Source organism: Eutrigla gurnardus (genome assembly GCF_963514095.1).
Source record: "Eutrigla gurnardus genome assembly, chromosome: 2".
In the NCBI taxonomy this organism is placed as follows: domain Eukaryota; kingdom Metazoa; phylum Chordata; class Actinopteri; order Perciformes; family Triglidae; genus Eutrigla; species Eutrigla gurnardus.
The window spans coordinates 29,867,738-29,890,005 of record NC_139916.1 but is presented as its reverse complement, the minus strand read 5'-3'; the positions used below and the strand labels follow the sequence as shown (position 1 = coordinate 29,890,005).

At 43.7% G+C, this 22,268-nt stretch overlaps 1 protein-coding gene across 4 annotated transcripts in view; it reads right to left on the bottom strand.

Annotated features, from left to right (window-relative positions):
* Positions 1-13,960, bottom strand: part of LOC311023767 (major histocompatibility complex class I-related gene protein-like) — a 64,250-nt gene extending 50,290 nt beyond the window's left edge. For 2 of the 4 annotated variants that reach the window (XM_084025808.1, XM_084025807.1), the window contains exon 1: positions 13,803-13,960. In XM_084025808.1, coding sequence (XP_083881934.1) covers positions 13,803-13,857 — 55 coding nt within the window. In that variant the 5' untranslated portion in view covers positions 13,858-13,960. Of the gene's footprint in view, positions 1-448; positions 554-883; positions 1,197-4,692; positions 4,972-11,760; positions 12,028-13,802 lie in introns of all 4 variants that reach the window. The other 2 variants (XR_014598233.1, XM_084025806.1) reach the window with 2 other exon arrangements.
* Positions 13,961-22,268: the final 8,308 nt, after the last annotated feature.

Below are 22,268 nucleotides of genomic sequence, written 5' to 3'. Positions count from 1 at the left end.
ATCCGGGAAAACAAAATATGATGCATGGCACCAGCAATGAGTATAAACAAATCTAAACTGATGTAGAACATAAAATACATCAGTAAATACCCCTCATCCTTACAAGATCAACCTTGTCATCAACAACAATTCCCAGGAAATCTATTGATGAATTCTATTAAATATTACACCCCCAGTGTGTAAAGGTCTTTAAAGGGACATAAATGTATCTGAGTGTATCACCAGTAACACACAAAACCAAGACAACTGAATTCTCAAAAGGTAAAGTATATTACACACAATACATTAAACATAGGAGCCAATCTGATGAAACCTGAAGAAATAATGATGAATGTTGAAGTTGAATATGAGTTTGGCTCTTCTAGTCATGACCTTATAGCGCCTGCTGTTGAAGTTTGCTGGATAAAGTCATCAACTCAAAGCCTAAACTCAAGTTTGGGTCTCTTACCGTTCTTCTTTCTGTAAACCATGAATCCAATCACACTGAGGACGAGGACGAGAGCAAGAACTAGCACTGCAGCGATGATGGGGATGGTCATGTCAGTGGGCTCCTCTGTTGAGCACAAAACCACAATCCTGTATTCACATACTGTATGTTTGTTTGTCCTTTATTTGATCCACACATGCCTGAACAGAGTGACTGTGTCTATCTTTTGACAAACATTTACAAACTTCTTTCAATCATGGTAATAATTCTGGGTGTAGATCAGCAAGTCAATCAGATTTTATTGTCATTCCATCTATAGACATGGAACGCAGTGAAATAAGATAATGTGCATTGACTTAATACTAATCTTAAAGTCTTAAAATGATGTATAAAAATTTGAGGAAAGAAATCCACATAATAATACATGTACTGTTCCTGTAAGTGTGTGCTTCCCACCTTCTGGTTTCAGTCTCACCTTTGTTGCTCCTGATGACCTCCAGTCTGGTAATGATGTTGTCCTTCACACCAGAGAGCTGAAACACACAGTCGTACCTCCTCCGGTCTTCCGGTGCCACTGAAAGTTTCAGGTCAGCACTCATCTGGAAGGTTCCATCGTGGTTGGGGAGGATCTCTCCGAGGTCCACGTCCTCATGGAGATCCTCTCCATCTTTCCTCCAGAAGAGTGTGGCTCTCTCAGGGTAGAAACCTGTAGCGTGGCAGCTGATTGGAGAAGAGGGAGTCTTCTGGAGGAAGGACAGTGAGGGAAGCTCTGAGGAGTAAAGAGAAAGACAGGTTATAGGTTCTTTATTGTAGTTTATTATCTGTTGATGTAATGTATTTTAAATGCCTTAGTAACACATACATTATTTATGTATGTATGCATTCAATGTAAATGAATGTGAAAGATAACTCAGAAAAGAAGGGAGAGACAGAAGGGATAATGAGACTGATGAAGAGGGGAGACACAGATGAGGGAGGAAGGACAGATGGTGTGACAAAGACAGAAACTGAGTGAGAGAGAGAGAGAGAGAGAGAGAGAGAGAGAGAGAGAGAGAGAGAGAGAGAGAGAGAGAATGGAGGGAAAGAGGTGATGAGTGTTTGGGAGAGAGAGAAAATGTGGTAAACGAGAGGCCGCAGAGAGATGTTACCGCCCTAGTGCTCTATGTGTGGGTGTTCTATTTCATCCTTATTGACCACCAGAGGCATTGCTTCACATTAGATATCTTCTATCTTGTGCATGCGCAGGTTGAGTATTAATATCAACAAAGTCATGTGACCTCAGGATGACACCAACTTGGGTATTACTTCAATTAAAATAATTTTTCATCTCCTCACTTACGCATGTTAGCTACCGCTATTGTGATAGCATAAAAATAAAAAAAACAACCAAACAAACAAACAACTGAATTGTAAATCGTCATTCAGAGCGCATTACTGGTATCTTGGGATCATCGATCAGAGATGTGGATTACTCGGCCTCCAAATGCAACTGCAAGGGGAATGTACAAGGGGAATTTCGGCTCTTCAGAAGATACCCAGATGGGCGGACGCTTCTATCCTGATCAACCGATAAGAGCGGACAGGCTAAAAAACGAAAAGACGATGTACGTGAAGATAGCGCTTCCGCTCCCCTCTCATGGTGGCACCGGACATTAGCCCACAGGGAGCAGAGTGCTCTCGCTCAAGCTAACCCGGTGGGTCCCTAACAAGAGTGCAAGTTCGGCATTAACGCACATCCACAGTACTGTGGTAGTTGAAGAGAGCATGTCCGCTGCCCTCTCACTGTAAAGACTGCTCCGGAAAACAACGAAACTCACGAAAGCAGTACTATAAAAAAAAAGAGTCCAGATTGACTGGCTGCATTGATCCGTCAAAGAAACTATTCTACATGCCAGAGCACCATCTACCCGTCTGCAGTACGGGAAAAGGTGGAAGCTTTCTTTGGAATGGTTTACGGCTCGGACAGAGGACCTCTTGCATTGCTATGTGCCTACCATCCTGGAGTTTCTGCAAACCCTCCTGGACAGGGTCTGGTCTCCCTCTACCCTGAGGGTATATGTGGCAGCTATTTCATCGCAACATGTTAACGTGGACAGTAACACAGTGTCCCCCGAGCGCCCCAAGGGATCCTGCATGGGACCTGCCCCTGGTGCTGGACGCCCTATGCTTGCCACTGTTTGAACCCTTGGCACAGGCAGAGCTGAGGTGGGTGTCAGTCAAAGCGGTATTTCTCCTGGCCATCACTTCAGCAAATACTGTGGGTGACCTACAGGCATTGCCGGTGAGCAATTCCTGTTTAAAGGTGGAACCTCAATGGCTCAGGCTTTACTCTGTGGCTGAATACGGTGTTTCCTATATCTAAATCAAAGATGATGGCACTGGCCTTCAAGGCCATCAATGGAACGGCACCCATCTACCTTCAAACACTGGTCAAACCACACGCCCCGACGCGAGCACTTTGCTCCTCTACTTCAGCTGGCCGGCTGGTACCACCATCGCTGAAATCAAAAAATGTTGCTCAGCAAAGTCCAAACTCTTCTCTGTTCTTGCCCCTCAGTGGTGGAACTCCCAACCAACCCGACCCCCCCAAAAAATGCACTTCTATGTTCCTATCTATAGCACTTTGATCATAGCACTGTTGTATTTGAGGAATCCTTGCTGAACAGCTACTGACTTGGACATCCACCCAGGAAAGCTGCACTCATCTGAATTCATTGACTTCTTCTCCACATTTGACCTCACACTCTCCCCCTCTCCACCCACCCACCGGGCCGGGAACCAACTTGACCTTGTCTTCACAAGATCCTGTGGCATCTCGGCACTCACAATTCTCCCTAATGCCTACAGAGGAAGCCTCCTCCGTCCTGATGTCCTCTGTCTTCTTTGTGAAGCCCCTCCTAAAAAAAAACCCACCCAAGACACTGCTGACATCCAAAGCTACAGACCTGTATCTCTTCTTTCATTCCTCTCTTAAACCTTGGAACGTGCTCCCTACAACCAAATGTCATCCTATCTCACATAACAACCTCCTTGACCCTAATCAATCAGGATTCAGGACTGCTCACTCCACTGAGACGGCCCTCCTCACAGTGACTGAGTCCCTGCGAGACGCCAGAGCCTCATCCCACTCCTCCGTTCTCATTCTCCTCGACCTATCTGCTGCATTCGACACAGTCAACCACCAAATCCTCCTCTCTACCCTGGCTGAACTTGGCATCACTGACTCTGCTCTCACCTGGTTTACATCATACCTGACAAATCGCACCTTTCAGGTCACATGGAATGGCTCTATGTCCAAACCCTGTTCTCTGGACACGGGTGTCACTCAAGGTTCAGTACTAGGACTGCTTCTGTTCTCATTATACACCGGATCACTAGGCTCTGTAATCACATCACATGGATTCACCTACCATTGTTACACAGATGACACCCAGCTATTCCTCTCTTTCCCACCAACCACCGATACCCACATTGCAACTCGCATCTCGGAATGTCTGCGCATCCACATCAAGCCTCACCTGCATCAAACCCAACTCTTACTTACCCCAGGGAAAGACTGCCCTCGCATAGACCTGTCAGTCACTATCGAGGGCATCACAGTATTGCCTTGTCAACTGCGAGGAACCTGGGTGTAATCCTTGATGACCAACTATCCTGCACCCCCAATATCACTGCTGTGGCCTAATCCTGCAGATTTGCCCTCTACAACATCTGCAGGATCCGGTCTTTCCCCACAAAGGACACAATGCAACTCCTGGTCATCTCCCGCCTTGACTACTGCAACTCTCTCCTGGCTGGACTCCCGGCCTCGTCGACTGAACCATTGCAGCGTATTCTGCAGCACGCCTTCTTCAATCTACCCAAATTCTCCCATGTGACCCCCCTCCTCCATGACCTCCACTGGCTCCCTGTTGCAGCACACATCCAATCAAGACGATGGCACTGGCCTTCAAGGCCATCAATGGAATGGCACCCATCTACCTTCAAACACTGGTCAAACCACACGCCCCGACGCAAGCACTTCACTCCGCTACTTCAGCTGTTCAGACTTCACCGCGACTCTGCATAGCATGACCCACTAACATAACATAACACTAACATAATAACCCACTTATCTCCTGGATTCATCTCATAACTGAGATGAAGAGCAATGTGAGACAGGGGGTCTCTGTATGTTGGTGACGTGTTGTAATGTTACTGTTGGTTAGAAACAAAAGAAGGTGAATATGGTGTCAATGAAACTACATCTGGTCATGTGATTTTACCTGTTCTCAGCAGAGAGCTGCTCCCGTAGTTCACAAACTTCTTCAGCCACCCAGGACAAATCTGGGTGAGGTACTGTTTATACAGTTCTATCCGAGCTTTATCAACATCCCATTTGCGTTTGGTGATGACTGCCTGTTGTTTTGGAGCGATCCATGTCTCTGTCTTCAGGTCAAATGATATGAAGTCTTCTCCATCATAACCAGCTTGATAATAACCATTAAACTCATTAGTCTCATCATCCCATTCACAGCCAACCATCTTCTGGTAAATGTGGACACCTGATAGAGAGAAAGAGAGAGAGAGAGAGAGAGAGAGAGAGAGATTTTTCGACAGATGAGGTTGAGACAGATGCACGTTCTCCTAAAATGTAAAAGTTCAAAGAAACAGGGAACATTTATTTAAAAAAATTTCAACTCTCAAATCTCACACTTCAAGGAGTTGAATGACATAATGTATTGTTTGGTCTTGGATGAGCTTGTGTGGAAAAGAAGTTCAAGCATTTTAAAGTTGTGTTAACTGGCCTCGCCTTGGCCTACCCACATAAAAGGATCCTTTTGACAAGGGCTGTACGATATATCGTTTGAGCATCGTCATCGCAATGTACGTGTGAGCGATAGTCACATCGCAGCAGAGCCTGCGATGTAGGAGGCGAATTAACTCATCTAAGTTCAACGGTAGCTGACTGACACGGCATGTAGATTCTGCGTGTCCTGTGCAGCGATCCACCAATCACATTCGTTCTCTTACTCGGTTGCCAAGCAGACTACCCTGCCAGCCGCCTCTCAAAATTAGAGAGTAGGAAACCACGCCCCTGCACATGAAGCGAGTCGCTGTAACAACGTTTGCAAAATGAGCAACGAACAAGAGAAACCCGAAAATGAAGACTTGTTGGCAAAAAGAAAAGTAACGTTAGTTATCTGGACTTATTTCGGTTACAAGAGGGATGATGTCGACAAAACACGAGTTCTGTGTCAGCAGTGCCTTTCATCTGTTACAACGAGCAGTAAAGCAACAAACTTGTTTAACCATTTACGTCGGCACCACACGGCTCAGTATGATGAACGCAAAGCCAGATCTGAATGTCGTCCAAAACAGAAAACATTTGTAAATCACTAAGGCAGCTGGCAATAATGCTAATATTTTTATATAGTTTTGTTGAAATCGTGTTTACTTCTTTACTAGATTCTGCTCTTATTTATTTATTTGTATTATTTTTGAGTAAAAAAGAAAGATGTTTAGTTGAATAAAAGTTTGAAACATGTTTATCACTCATTGTTAGTTTATTAATGTAATTATGAAGCTGGAATGTTCCATTGTAATATAATATAATATTACATGATAGAACATGATAGCACAATAAAAGCAAGCAAGAAAATATCTCTAAAACAGACAGAAACCATTCTACTAACATTCACAAAAAGAGGTAAGATCAGTGCAGGTTAATTGTCCACAAGATTTCAGCAGTGCAGCATATCATAAAGTGCTATTCAGTTCATCTGGTGAAAATTCCTGTATTTTTTAATATCGCAATATATATATATCGCAGGGTTGAAAAAAATCGCAATGTTAGTTTTTTCCAATATCGTGCAGCCCTACTTTTGACACATGAAGTCTGATGAACAATAAAGGGTCGTTCCATGCCAACTCAGCCACCCATGTACATGGTTCGTCTCAGATTTTACCCCTTTTTAACACATTGATACATCATTGTTACGGCCCTGGGGCCTGTGGTCTTGCTCCCTTCTGGCTACTGGTTGTGTTTTCTGTTGCAGGACTGATTGGAGCTTGATTGCTAACCAGGCCAACCTGGCCAGTGCACCTGCAGGATAAATAGGCCCGCCTACCTGGGCACAGGATCTTAAAAGACGTATTGTTGCGCTACATGAAGATGGCCAAGGCTACAAGAAGATTGCCAACACCCTGAAACTGAGCTGCAGCACAGTGGCTAAGATCATCCAGTGTTTTAAAAGAGCAGGGTCGACTCAGAACAGGCCTCGGGTTGGTCGTCCAAAGAAGCTGAGCGCACGTGCTGAGCGTCACATCCAAATGCTTTCTTTGAAAGATTGTCGCAGGAGTGCTGTCAGCATTGCTGCAGAGATTGAAGAGGTGGGGGGTCAGCCTGTTAGTGCTCAGACCATACGCCACATTCTACATCAAATTGGTGTGCATGGCCGTCACCCCAGGAGGAAGCCTCTTCTGAAGACGGTACACAAGAAAGCCCGCAAACAGTTCGCTGAAGACATGTCAACAAAGCACATGCATTACTGGAACCATGTCCTATGGTCTGATGAGACGAAGATTAATTTGTTTGGTTCCGATGGTCTCAAGCATGTGTGGCGGCGACCAGGTGAGGAGTACAAAGATAAGTGTGTCATGCCTACAGTCAAGCATGGTGGTGGGAATGTCATGGTCTGGGGCTGCATGAGTGCTGCAGGTGTTGGAGAGTTACATTTCATTGAGGGAAACATGAACTCCAACATGTACTGTGAAATACTGCAGCAGAGCATGATCCCCTCCCTCCAGAAACTGGGTCGCAGGGCAGTGTTCCAGCATGACAATGACCCCAAACACACCTCCAAGACGACCACTGCTTTACTGAAGAGGCTGAGGGTAAAGGTGATGGACTGGCCAAGCATGTCTCCAGACTTGAACCCAATAGAACATCTTTGGGGGATCCTCAAGTGGAAGGTGGAGGTGCGCAAAGTCTCAAATATCCGCCAGCTCCGCGACGTCGTCATGGAGGAGTGGAAGAGCATTCCAGTGGCAACCTGTGAAGCTCTGGTAAACTCCATGCCCAGGAGAGTAAAGGCAGTTCTGGATAATAATGGTGGCCACACAAAATATTGACAGTTGACATGTTGTATGTTAATATTGACAACTTTCACTAAGGGGTGTACTCACTTTTGTTGCCAGGGGTTTAGATATTAATGGCTATATTTTGAGTTATTTTGAGGGGAAAATAAATTAACTCTGTTATATAAGTTGCACACAGACTACTTTTCATTGTGTCAAAGTGTCATTTTGTCAGTGTTGTCCCATGAAAAGATATACTTAAATATCTGCAGAAATGCGAGGGGTGTACTCACTTTTGTGATACACTGTATGTATCTTTATCTGATATGAATCCCATTAGGATCATCAAGTGCCCACATGGTCATTTGGGGGTCCGAAAGAGTTTTTGGACCCCCATAAAACCCTCACTAGTGGTACCATACCCTTTGTTTTCGTTGTGTTCGCTTGCTCTAGTAGTATAGTGTTGGGACCTCAGGGTTTGTGTCTATGAAACAATTCATGGATGTACATCGAATTGTTTATGAACATTCAGATTGGAGCGTCGTCTGTGTGGAAACACAGCCACGCACCTCCACAGGGGGTGTTTCCCCCTCCCCCATCTGCCTGCAGGCCTGTGTCACTGAAAGCGACATGTACCTGTGAACTCCAGATTCCATTGTGATTGGTCAACTGCAGTGGAAGCTGGCTTTCTACCAAGCAGACCAAGTTGGAATCTTTCTCTTTCTACTGGGACCTCAACCTGAACAGAGGTCCCATCCCCTCTTCTTCCTGTGACCTCGACCTGAACAGAGGTCTGCTCTTTCTCCTGGGATTTGGACTACAAGTCTCAAGCCCCAAGCAGCGCCCTCAAAACAGCCAACAAGCTGGCTGTTGGAGCCTGCTTCTGCAACAAAGACAAGAATTCCTAGTCGAGACGCATCTCACTAGAAATTCCTCCATCCACAACTTCTAGGACAGCAACTTTCCTCACAGGAACCTGAAGACAGCAACCTTTCTTCAGAGGAACAACCAACCCTTCTACAAGGACCGATAACAATCTGGGCATAGCTTAGGACAGAAACTGAATGTGATGACATTTATGTTTTCAAGTGATTTTCTATTTGATGTATTGTTGAGTTAAGTGTGTAACCTTAGTTCAGTTGTTAGTGATCTAGAACATACAGTTTGCATGCTTACTAATCCAACTTTCCTAACGGCTCTACATATATTATATTTATTATACACATATATAAAAACCTGTTCTCCAGGCAGGGCCACACGGCCTCCCACAAAGAACACCCCCACTCCACATGGCTGACTGGTCGACACCCAAAGCGGCCATCTTTAAGACACACACACACACACACACACACACAAACACACGTATAGTATTTAGTTAGATAGGCCACTTTGAATTAGTGTATTAGAGTTGGGCGGTATCCAAATTTTGATACCGTCAAACCTCCTCCCTATTTTACCCCAGTATACGGGATTACCGTGACTAATTAAAAATGATGATGTAAGGCTCAGACGACGTCACCAAACTCATTAGAGTTTAGCTTCTCTGCCCGAGCCCGACCCGAACCCCGGGCCGTGCCTTAAATGTTTGTGTTCGTTCGTTCTTTTTTTTTTTTTTCTATCATTGCATTTATGCCTAGCCTTCTCCCCTAATCTGAGGAGAAGGCTAGGCATAAACATTAAATATTATTGGTTATATGTTGAGCAGAGTAGGTCTACGTAAGAAATGTGTACAAAGTTACACAAAGTAAAAAACAAAGACGCTACACATGCGCACGCATCATTCATAACGGTTCCGCTCTGTGCAGCTAAATCAAAGAATCAAGGAGTTACGCTAAAGTGCAACATGGAACTTGGAGACATAAAGGATTAATTAAAAACAGGACAATTAACGTTGAGCAAGTCATCAGGAAAGTCCGAGATACGGGATCATTTCAAGTGACTAGTGGGAGGAGGCGATAACATACTTTGTTAGCTAGTTTGTTGGCTTTGTCCAGTCATATCCTAATCGCGGCACTAACGTAGCCTATAAAATGATTTGTATATTTTTGTGACTGAGTAGTGGTGCAGCCGCACCCCCACTTCCCACGGATATGCACATACAACAGCCTCATGCATGAAAAATAATTGTCGGGTTGAAATCGGGCTCGGCCTCTTAATTACAGTTAATGTGTCGGGTCGGTCCGGGTTCGGACGGGCTTGATGTTCTGGGCCCGAACTAAGCTCTACTTCTCATTAGGTCGGAAACCCGAAATACTGCCAAACTGCAGAAGTCATGTTCTTCTTTGAGACCAGGTCACTCGGTGCGACTCGCCATCTCTCTCTCTCTCTCTCTCTCTCTCTCTCTCTCTCTCTCTCTCTCTCTCTCTCGCTCTCTCTCTCGCTCTCCTCCACACTGTCACGTGATGACAACCACATGCATTTTTAGGCATTAAATAAATTATATTTAATATTCAATCCTTGTCTCCTATATAAGTGCATTGCATTTTTTTAATGATGGTATTGAAACTGATACCGTTGCTATTTTTAAGACCCATGGTATACCGTATTACCGCCCAAGCCTATAGTGTATGTTTATTTGTTTATTGTTATTAAACCCCTTTTAAGCATACTACTGTGTTATTAATGTTGTATAATTGTGAGTGATATCAACCTCTTCTCTGCAATGAATTCACCAATCCTTCAACTGTTTGTACTCATATGCTTATAGTTATTAATTATTGGCATTTGAGTACAAACCCCTTTATATGAGACTGAGTACAGATTTGGTTATCTTTCACTGATTGCAGGGTGGTGCCCCATAGATTCTTAATTATATTAATAATCCTATTAATATCAATAATTCTATTGATATTAATAATTATCTATTAATAACCAAATCTGCTCCTGCTACTTCCCCAACATAAGTCAGGGTCAGGTTTCATAGCCCATTTATTGGTCTCTCTGTCTTGCAAGCCAAACATTCAGAATAAGTCTGTTGAATATTGCCTCTGCCTTGCATCTGAGTCCTCCTTTTTAGTCCAGGCCTGACAGTTGTCTAAAGATATAGCTAGTATTGATGGGATTGCCATTACTTCAAATACTCTCAATGGCCAGGCACCATCATATATTAAAGCACTCATTTAACCCTACTGTCCTACTAGAGCACTACACTCTCAGAATAAAGGGTTACTTGTCGTTCTTAAAGTCTCAAATTAGAACAGGTGCCAGAGCTTTTAGTCATTAAGCGCCTCTTCTCTGGAACCATCTTCTGGTTCTGGAGGCAGACACTGTTCCCACATTTAAGAATAGGCTTAAAACGTTCCTCTTTGACAGCACTTATTAGGGCTGGCTTAGGTTAGCTTTGAGCCAGCTCTTAGTTATGCTGCTGGGCCTCTTAAAAGCAGGTCTAAACCAGGAAGCACCACATAAATCATACTATCAATCATGAAACCAGAAATTTATTGTTACAGATTAAGCAGCCATGCAATAATACAGTTACTGGAATTGATATATATTGTTATGTTGAAATTGATTGGAAATAAAAGTGAGAAAATAAGCCTGGAACAATCCCGATTTGGGTTCTTTATTATTTTTTAGGGAATGGTGTATCTTAGACTGTTTGCTCAGGTATTTTTATTTTTCTGAGAACACGAGTGGTCACGGACGTGGATGTCTCAGGTCTGTATGTCTCAGGTCTGGATGTCTCAGGTCTGGATGGAACATTGGAGGTCCTCTGCATCACTGCAGAGCGATCGTTCGTCTCTTACTGGTGACGACATCATTTGGTTGCCGTGCGGGCCATTCCATTAATGGCTGTGTTTCAGCCAGGAAAAGTCACCAAACTGTTTTTGTGTGTGTGTGTGTGTGTGTGTGTGTGTGTGTGTGTGTGTGTGTGTCTGTGTGTGTGTGTGTGTGTTTTAACATATGTTTATTAAAATGTAGGATGAAAATATGAACCAAATGTTGTCAGCTTAAAGGAGAAATCCGGTCTTTTTTAACCCCATTTTCGTTGTCCCCAGGGTCATCCCAACTTATTAGAAGCAAAAAACCTGACAAAAATTGACGTAGCCTAGCCCGAGATCTGTACCTGCCTGGCAGGCGCTGTCGTGTCTCGGACCCAACCTGTGTGGCATAGGTCTTGGAATTATTTTCTGAGGCCCAGAAAAGCAGATAAAACTTGCCCCTATGGGTAATAATTGGAGCGAGTCTGGAAGGCTGCCAGGCAGGTACAGATCTCGGGCTAGGCAACGTCAATTTTTGTCTGGTTTCTCCTTTAAAGTAAAACATAAACAAACCTCCAGTTTGGTTGAAGCGCTGCTTTACAACTTCAATTCTGGCTTTGTGGCCCTGATGGTTACTCACAGCGAGCTCAGTCTGACTCTGCCAGTACAGAGGATCATCTTCTGTGACTCTGTTCATCCAGACCTGTTTGGGTTCTGCTCTCCCGGTGTTACTGTCATAGTGAACGATCTCAACTTCATCAACCAACGCAACAGCCACAAACTCTGGGAAGTTTGGGACTCCAGAGGACGTCGTGAGGAAATACTTCAGAGAGTGAAGCACTGCAACACAAAATTAACATGATTTCAGTTTTTATTTCACACTATAACAATAATAATAATGAACAATGTTGTTTTCCTGCACACATAATCCAAAAGACCTACAGTACATGAAATACATGCTCATAATATCTGTTGTGCACTCAAGAAATACAAACATATTTCAGTCAGGACCACTTTGTCAAAAAGAATCTTTATTTATTTGCACAAGTTTCATTTGGCGGTATGGTACTGTTCTGGGACTCCCTGCTCTTCCACGCGCTTGCGTGGAAAGCCTGAGGCAGGAAGAGCACCTTCCTGCCCTTCATGAGCCATCATGAACGGCATAAGCAGGGAGCGTAGCAGCAAAGAAAAACCCCCAGACAGAGCAGAGCAACCAACAAGAACAAAGGTAAGGTACATAACAGATGACGGGAGGAGCTGGGGTGGAGGTGGGTTGAAAACGCCGGCAGAGGAAGCAACGAGGGAGGTCAGGCTAGAGCAGTTTAAATAGCGCGCTCTGAATGCAATTTCCCAATAGGAAGCGAGCACGGGGAGTAGGGCTGCACAAAAAATCGTTAAAAAATCGCGATCTCGATTCACACATACACGTGATCTCATTTCTACACACAGCGATTCTGAAGAATTTTATATCTCGAGCTGCATCACAAAGCGCCACATTTTTGAAGCGCCCCCAAACGCAGCACTGCCGCTGCCTCCTCCCTCAACCTATGGTAAAGCGGCAGCGGTGTTTCCCCGCGTCCCATTCATTGCGCCGGGCTCGACTCGCCGCTTCGGGAACGCTCGCGAAAATCTTCTAAACTGAATGTTGTCAATCCAAATTAAAGACAGATTCAGCAACTGCATAGCTTATTTCTCGCTTAAAATGTTTTCAGAAACACCTTTCGGTGAACTATTTTCGTGAAATGAGAGAAAGATTCCAAACGAGCCGCCATGTTGGTCTGCGTGAACTCCGGAGCAGACAGGACAGCTGTGAAAGCGATCGTCCAATCCGGTGCAGCCATGAAGTGTGCGCATGATTGTATGAAGGAGAGCGCCTGTCAATCATCCACAGTGGCAGCCCACCAAGCGTGCAATACTGGGAAGCGGCGCGTCCACTCGCGTTTAAAATCGCCTCTGTGGACATGTATTAGGTAATTTTTTTTTTACTTTTGTAAAAATTACTTATCTTCCAATGATAGAACTACTATGCCTCTGCCAAAGCAACAAACGTTTTTTTGTTTTGTTAAAGTTCATCAGTGCAATAAACATTTTGTGGAAAAAAATCGTGCAAGAGAATCGTGATCTCAATTCTAAGAAAAAAAATTGTGATTCACATTTTTTCCAGAATCGTGCAGCCCTAATGGGGAGTCAGCTGAGCCGTCAGCTGATCTCCTCGGTTTTGACAGCTACGCTGTTGCTGCTGATTTAGAGCTTGACGTCGTGGCCTGCCAGAACTAACGCTACGCTTGATTTCTGATACTTTTGTCTTGAAAACTGTATTCATTCTGAAATGATATAATAAATATTGAGGTCATGCAGTTGTGTTCCTGACATTCATTGACAGAAAAATGAAAGGAAGAAAACATTTTTTATCTCCATGTGAAGTGAAAGTCCAGTTTAGTTTCCAAATGTATTTTATGATGTGTATTGATATTGATGTGTATGATGCACCCAATCTTAATTTTGCCTCGGGTACCAAATGGCTACAGTCCAGCCCTGCAGGGCATAAAGACATGACACATCTGTTCTATTACAACCGAGCAACTTAAAAGCCAACAGCTAAAGTCTGGACTCACCTGCAGCCGTGCTGTGGAGGCCGACGATCAGGAGAAGCACAATCCACGTCTTCATTGTCACCTGTCGCTTCTCAAGCTTTCATGAACTCACCACTTTTCATTATTGTGGAGGGAAAGTGATCTTGTCCGAGCTGCTGCACTATTCGAGCTGAAGTTAGGCAGAGACCAGGAGGAGCTCTGACGTCACCCTCCATCTGAGCCAATTGGGATTTAAGCTGAGCACCGACGTCACTTATCGCCGGGTAAGAGTGAGCCACTGATGTTAATGAGGAAAGTGAAAGTACAGTGATGTTATTTCAGCCTGCGAGACAGTATGCTGGAGACACTTTAACTTCCTGCATTTAACTTCCTGCTGCTCTGCTGTGATCATTTGCAGGTTAATGCAATATAATGTGCAGAAATGTATTAATGTGGCGGGAGGTCAGAGGTCACTGTCAGCTGCAGCTCACATACTCTGATTAGATTAGATTTTAGATTTAGATTTATTTGTCCCGTAGGGAGATTTGTCTTCACTTGACAGTACATTACACATCACAGACGACAACAGACACTACAGGCACACCAACAATATATGACATAAACAACAATAACAACAAACACTTTACATGACACCACAAGAGCGGACAGACAGATCAGTGGGGCCTGATGTAGTGTCTTAGTCTACTTCTAGTTCTGTCTGGTTGTCCTGGGATTGAAAACTGTCAAAGTGTTGACAACAAACAAGAGCTCCAAGTGTACTTTCATTGATGTGCGGTGCTCCCCCTAGTGGTTCACACCCAGGGGCGGACTGGGGTAAAAATTCGGCCATGGCAATTTGGTCCCTAAGAGGCCCGATTACAGAATATTATTATAGAATGTTATTTGCTTTAAATAATATATCAAACAAATATCAGGTTCACGTGAGATTATGACACCAGCAGCATGTGGTGCATTTACAGGCTTTCATAATTAAATAATACACACAGTGATCAATTCATAAACATTGCAATTGTCAACCACCATGGCACCATCTTAGAATATGATGGAAATGGATATGCAGATATGGATATTTGAAATGTGACACTCAAATGCAGATTTCTACTTGGGATCAACTGGCTTCCACTATACTGAGATAATCCTCTATAGGCTAAAGAAAGTTTTGTGTGCCAGAAGTCGGCACACAAAACAGGCGCTCTTCCAGGGAGGCTAATAGGCAAATACTGTAAATGAGTGTTTCCCACATTGACCAGACTATGGCGCACCTCCATAGTCTAATTTAGGTCACCATAGTCTTAATGTTCGCCCCAAATTATTTAATCAAGGCAAATGGACTTAACTAGCGGCTCTAATGATAGGCCTTAACAGGAGGGTAGCAGCGCTTATTATAAGGGGAAATCCTTGCGGCTGGTTTGGCTCATCAACGTTCTGTTCTCTTTCGTCGCCAAGACAAAGCCTCCCCGCGCCTACCCCCCCTCAGCTGCACGAGTTTGACAGTGCGTGTGCGTATCTCAAAACCAAAACACCAAGGAAGGCTGGGGAAGAGTCACCCACTACCGAAGCGCTATTTGGAAAATATTTATTGGTAAGTAACTGTGATTTAGAAGAGAACATTTGCTAAGGATGTGTTTCACTGTATTTTAGTGTTAGCTACTGGTAAAACTGTTTTGAGATTGTTTTTATGTTTGAGAAAATGTTGAAGAAGCTGCTACTAAAATGTTTAACAAGCTAGCATAGTTAGACTCTCTTGTAGGCTGCCTGACTTCTATTTATTTCTGAGACCTATCTATCTGCCGTATCCTTTGACAAGGATGTTAATCTCGGCTAGCTACACCAACTTGACAATTATTTACTGCACATTCTCTATGAATTTAACAGTATTAATCCACCAAATTGATGCATTAAAAGGAAATCTATTCAAAGTTTTCTCACGGGGGGGGCATACCCCCGGACCCCCCTAGAGGAGCACGAGCCCCCCTGTGGGAAACACTGTTGTTAATGCATCTCTCTCACTTGTTTGCGTGCACACACATACACAGAGAAAGAGAGAGAGAGAGAGAAAGAGAGAAAGCATGACACAGCGGCGATATGAATGGAATTGAAAAATAAGCACCCTACCTCATGTTGTCACAAGACGTCGCATTAGTGAATGGTTTCAAATTAGTTGAAATATCTATTAGCTTTGCACATTTAGCTGCATTTGCCAGAACTGACAGATTGCCAGACTACTGCATTTTCACACCAGCAGTTGACGTGCAGCAGTCGGGTCTGGAACATCTGATATACGTTTTGAAGTCCATGTTGTTATGCCCCAGCTAGGGGTCCAGAGACACAACATGAACCTGAGCCCCCATCTTCCCCTAGTCCCCAGCCATCAACTCAAGTTGGATTTTGTGCAACGAAAGTTGAATTTATTTACAAAAACAAATAACATGAACATATACAATAACAGGGTTGCCAACTCTCATGCTCCTGGCGTGACACTCAGGCTTGGCGTGACAGCGTGAGATTGATGGTGAAAGCGTGAGTGTCACGCCAGGAGCGTGAAAGTTGGCAACCCTGACAATAATAGTCATACGGGGTAGGTTACCTTTAGGGTGGGCCGAGGCAAAATAACAAACAAAACGGACCTCACTAAGAAGGGATCAATATAACCTTTCAAACACCACAAACCAAAGGAAGAACTCTAATCTCCCTGCCTAACATCACCAGGAGAGAACAGAGTAACACAACTGGCAGTCCACCCTACTAAAGCCACAAAACTACTAAATGTGGCTGGTTGGGAGAAGGTGATGACGGGGAATGCCCCTCTGCCGGTGCTGCCACCATCTTAGGAGCCTTTATAGGTGGCGACCTGGTGAGTCAGCCTCGGAACGAATCCACCAATCGTCCTCCTGTACTCACACACATTCACATGCATATTTAAACCAATAAAAAGAACTCTTCAACACAAAACACGGCAACAAGGTCCAATAAGGAGTTTTGTTTATATGTTAGTCTGTAGAGGAAGATCATTTCCATTAAACATCTATATTTTACCTCAGAGTTTGACTTGAAACAAAAAGCAAAGAAATCAAATCAAAGCAGAAAGAGAGCTGGAGAGCTTCTCAAACACAAACTTGAGATCAGGTCAGCTCTGTCTTACAGGCTAAATGCTGCTGATTCAGAGCTGTGAACGCTGAAAAGTGCTGGAACAAGAGAAATGTTACACCTCTTTTGATGTTGCAACACCTGATGCTATTTTTCAGTTTGCTCTCACTTTGTTTCAGCCCTCACTATAGTTGCTGTTGAAGCACTTTATAAATGGGGAGAGAATTAAAGTTTCAGAACAAAACACCTCCTTTGGAGTGCCTGTCAGTGGGGTACGGGGCCGTTGTTGATGAGGCCAGTTGCAGACGGGAAGAAACTGTTATTGTGGTGTGATGGTTTGGTCTTGACAGACCTCATCCTCTTACCAGAAGGGAGTGTGACAAAGAGCTTATGTCCAGTGGGAGGGGTCGAACATGATCTTCCCTCCTCGTCTCAGCGTCCTGGTGGCGTGCAGGTCCTGGAGGGACGGCAGGTTGCAGCTGATCACCTTTTTGGCACAGCGGATGATACAATGCAGTGTGCTCTTGTCTTTGACAGTAGCATACCAGCTGGTGATGGAGGAGGTGAGGATGGACTCAATGAGGGAGGTGTAGATGTGCACCATCATAGCCTTTGGCAGGTTGAACTTCTACAACTGCCGCAGAGGGTACATCCTCTGCCCTGCCTTCTTGGCGATGCAGCTGCTGTTCTGCTCTGTGTCAACTGGGGAGTCACACAGGTTGAATGGGGAGGGTGGGGCTGCGTTTCTCCTGAAGTCCACGACCATCTCCAGTCTTCAGAGCATTGAGCTCTAGGTTGCTGCACCATGTCACCAGGTTGTCAATTAGGTGGTCTTCACCATAAACTTAATTTTACAAGATTACATTTGAACACATGATAACATTAAAAATATCGCCCAATGCAACTTGTTACTGAATAGAGCCTGAGCGCAATGTAACTCAATGCGACCTCCGAAAACGTGATTATCTGTTAGCTCCATTATTTAGCCAATCAGGAACAGGCATTTATTGACAACTTCAACAAGTATTCCCTGAGGAGGTCTGAGTATGGTTCGCTCCAGAGGGGTCTGAGTTCTCTTGGAGTGTTTGCTTCAGTTTCAGATTCGCTTTCTATTTACAATCCATAATGTGAACAGCAAATACGTGTTGAAGTTGTCTGTAGATGCTGATGTCCTGTTTGGCTAAATAAAGGAGCTAACATTATCATTACGTGTTCAAATGTAATCATGTATAATAAAGTTTGTGGCACAGGTAAAGCAAACTGCAACACAGCCTCGAAGCCAACCATTCTCAGACCACCTCCCTGCGGAGGTCTGAGTACAGTTTGCTTCAGAGGGGTCTGAGTTCTCTTGGAGTGTTCAAAGATGCGCAAAATTGCTAAGTCATTGCTCTGACATCATTTGTTGGGCGAAACGGACCAAGTGTGAAAACACCCTAAAAGAGAACTTAATGTAAAGGTACAGTTATCTATGATGCCCACATGGTTATCTGGATACTACCTCAAAAACGGTGGAAAGAAGACGTTCAGCTATAGGCCTATATGTCATCACTAGTAACACTATAATACTAAACATACATATCACATAATTGAAATGATGTAACACTAATATATTACTTGATTTATAGTTTAAAGCAGGGGTGTCAAACTTACGGCCCGTGGGCCAGTTCAGGCCCAGGCTGCAATTTTTCAATAAAAGAAACTGCTGTTCTAAATGTGTCCACTGGATGTCGCAATAGCAATTCTGTTACACAAGCAAACTGTTTATACCGGGGCCGAGCAAGTAAGCATATACCTGACAGCTGGCCTGAAGCTGCCTTGTTCTGCCTATTATGCCAGGTTCCGCTGCCCCCCTGTTCAGACCAGACATGTATTTCTCCGCGACGGTCAACAAGCGCTTCTGCTTTTTTCTTTATGGAGTAAATAACCTCATAAAATGAATACGCCATGTTTCTGTAACCAAGAAGTTTACTTTTCTTTTATTCATCCGTTCAGAGAGAGAGAGAAAGAGAGACACACACACAGACAGAGAGTGTTTGTATGGTAGTAGACAGTAGTAGTGCATATATACCGTTGAAATACACATATTTGTTTATCTAATCTTCACATTTATTAAATATATTTTCTCTTCATGTTCTCTTCCTGGTGTTTACGTCTTCTACCACGCTTTCATTGCCCCAAAATGTCTCTGTCAAAAAAGGGAAAAGTAACTCAACCCGCTTGAATAGTTTCTACCTCCGTTTGTATGGTGTGGTGAGTTAGCTCAGGATTAAGATGTGGAAATGATAAATGCAGTATTTGATATCTAGAAGAGTATTTTGTTCAATCCCACATAGGCTGTGGGATTTCCCTCAGAATGTTCAACTAATTTGAAGTGTTCTGTAAAGAGCATTATTTGTGGTGTGTGCATTTTCAGAATATGCTTGTACTATTTTGGACCAAAGTAAAACAAAGGAAACAAATCTGAAGTTGCCGTTATTTTTAAGTTATTATGCAATGATTTTACCGGTCCGGCCCACTTGGGAATAGATTTTCCTCCATGTGGCCCCTGAGCTTAAATGAGTTTGACACCCCTGGTTTAAAGTATAATATACTGTAGGTAGGTAATGAACCAAGAAGCAATACCATTTTTGTCAGAACGGCGATGTGATGTCATCTGTTGCCATGCAGAACTCGGCAGCATAGGTTTTGTTTTTGAGGTATTTTGGTCTTCATGATGGTAATGTCGACAGGTCTGTGAGGATATTTGTTTTCTTGCACTTCAGTTAACCTTTAAAGGTCACGGAAGGTTAGCAGTGAATGATATGACTTTAAAAATACAATAAAAACCAATAGCCACGTACATTTTGTTTTATATTTTATAAAGTAGGGGAGACCAGGGACAGTTGTAACACTTTTTGCAATTTTTAGCAATATATCAAAAACCATTTACACTGGAATAACCAATTTGTTATATTATAAACTTCAATCTGTCAACTGCTGAAATAATGTATTTAAGTGATTTTATGAAATATGTACAGGTTGCAAAATTGATTTTAATACAGTCTGTCCACTGTTACAACCGTCCCAGTGTACAGGGACGGTTGTAACACAAGTCAGGGACGGTTGTAACATGTCTAAAATATACATAATGAATCAATCATATAGTCAAAATGGAAAATATTATTTATCAGTAATGTTATTGTGACTATTAATTTCATGCTTTTAAGTAATGATGACCTTTTTTTCTTACTACATGACAAAAAAGAGGTGAAGCCGTCACATTATAATGCAAGAAAATTATTTAATGGGTAGAACATTTTCATTTCATTCATTTTCGGAAATGATTTAGTAGAACATTTTCATTTCATTCATTTTCATTTCATTCATTTTCGGAAATGACTTAGTAGAACATTTTCATTTCATTCATTTTCATTTCATTCATTTTCTTAAATGATTTAATGGGTAGAACACCTAACACCAAAACAGTTTAAACATGAGCATTCTCAATAACAGAGAGAGGGGAGGTGGGGGGCTCGGTAGGCCTAGTCCGAGTCACAGTTGTGGCACGTGTAAAAATCCCTTCCATCCGTGCAGTCCTTGTGTGCCCAGGCTTTACAGGACCAGCACTGGATCCAGACCTCCCTTGGCCTGGAGAAGCTCTCCAAGCACACAATGCAAACCTCATTTTCATCATCAGATGAGTCCTGAATCTTCTGCTTCTTTGGTTTGGATTTTTTCTTGTTGCCGAAATTCATTTTTCTTTTAGCTGCAGACCTGTTTTTCTCAGCCTCCAGTTGTTCTTTCACTGGAGTATCTGTCAGGACAGCGGTTTCCCTTCTTTTCCTGCCCTTTGTTGTCTGCTTTCTTGGGCCAGCTTTTGGGTGTGGACGGATGGACACGGGTGCAAACGTTGTGTCCATAGCAGAGGATGATGGCTCAGGCTCAGGCTCAGGCTCGGACACCACACATGGTGTGACAGGGGATGGTGTTCTAAGTGGCATGGAGGATGCCACTGTTGCCGCATTGGGTGAAGGAGTTGTAGGCCTAGAGGAAGATGGAACCTCTGGTGTCACTGCTGGCAGTGGGCGGTCTGTGACTTGGGATGGTGCAAAGTCACTGTCACTGAAAATATTTCTATTTAAAGGCCAAATTCCAGTGCATGCAAACCCTGCCTGAATATTTGCCGGTGATGCAGCACGGGGAAGGGCACTCTTCACAATGCCTGGCAGATCATAGATGGTCATTGTGGCTCCTGGATGAGCTTTCATCCAGCTGTCACAGCAGCTGTATATGAGCCTCTTCAGTGGCCCATATACACTGCGATCCAAGGGCTGCAGCTTATGGGAACAGTGTGGGGGGAATGAGAGGAGGACGATGCCATGGCTCCTGCAAAAATCAATCCCTTCCACAGAAAGGTGGGAGGTATGGTTGTCCAAGATCAGCAGCACTTTGGACTCCAGTGAGGACTTGGTGTGAGTCTGGAAGTGTTTGAGGAAGACCAAAAAGTCCTCCCCTTGCATCCACCCAGACCCATTTGCCGTACCAATACAGCCAGGAGGGCCACTGCTGGTGAAGAAAGGCTGGATTTTTTTTCTGGGGAAGACAAACATTGGTGGGATGGAATTCCCCAAGGCATTCACTGCACAGGCAAGTGTAATAAGTGTCCCCCGTTCTGCAGAGGTGACTGCACCCACTTGTTTGATTCCCTTTCTGGCCACAATTTTTCCAGGGTTTTGCACTGTGGTGATTCCTGTATAGAAAAATATTATTTTATATAGTGCTTTTATTCTGTAATGCTTTTATTTTGTAAGGCTGTAAGCCTCTGGAAGGTATTTCTGAGGGAGATATAGATAATTTCCACCATACCTGTTTCATCCGTGTTCCAGATGTCCTGTGCAGCAAATCTGTGTTTTTCCAAGACAGATACCAAGTTATCAAAAAACTTGTTGATGTTTGTCACATTGAAACTTGTAGCCCGTGAGAGGCTTGTAGCCTGAGGGCTTTTTATGGAGAGAGTGGGGTGCCTCTTCAAAAAGGTTTTGAACCAGTCGGCTCCAGCCATCCCCTTCTCTGCCCAGGTTTCGGGGTACCGGCAATTGTAGACCTTTGCCAAATCATAGGCAAACTTTCGGACCTAAATTATATAAATTGTTAGTTTAATACACAACAAATGTACATAGCATAGCCTGCTCTAGCTTAATACATATCTAGCCTACCTCCTTTGGGCTCAACCCATAATATAAATCGGCTGCCTGCACCAGGTAGTCTCTAAGGAGGAGCTCCTGCTCTACTGAGAAAACCCTTTTAGGGGTCCAGTAGCCAACTCTGGGAGGTGCCTTTGATCCCTGGCTCCTCTTTTTGTGAAATCGGTGCAGGGTCACGTGGCAAATGCCATATGATTTGGCCACTCCTCTGACCGAC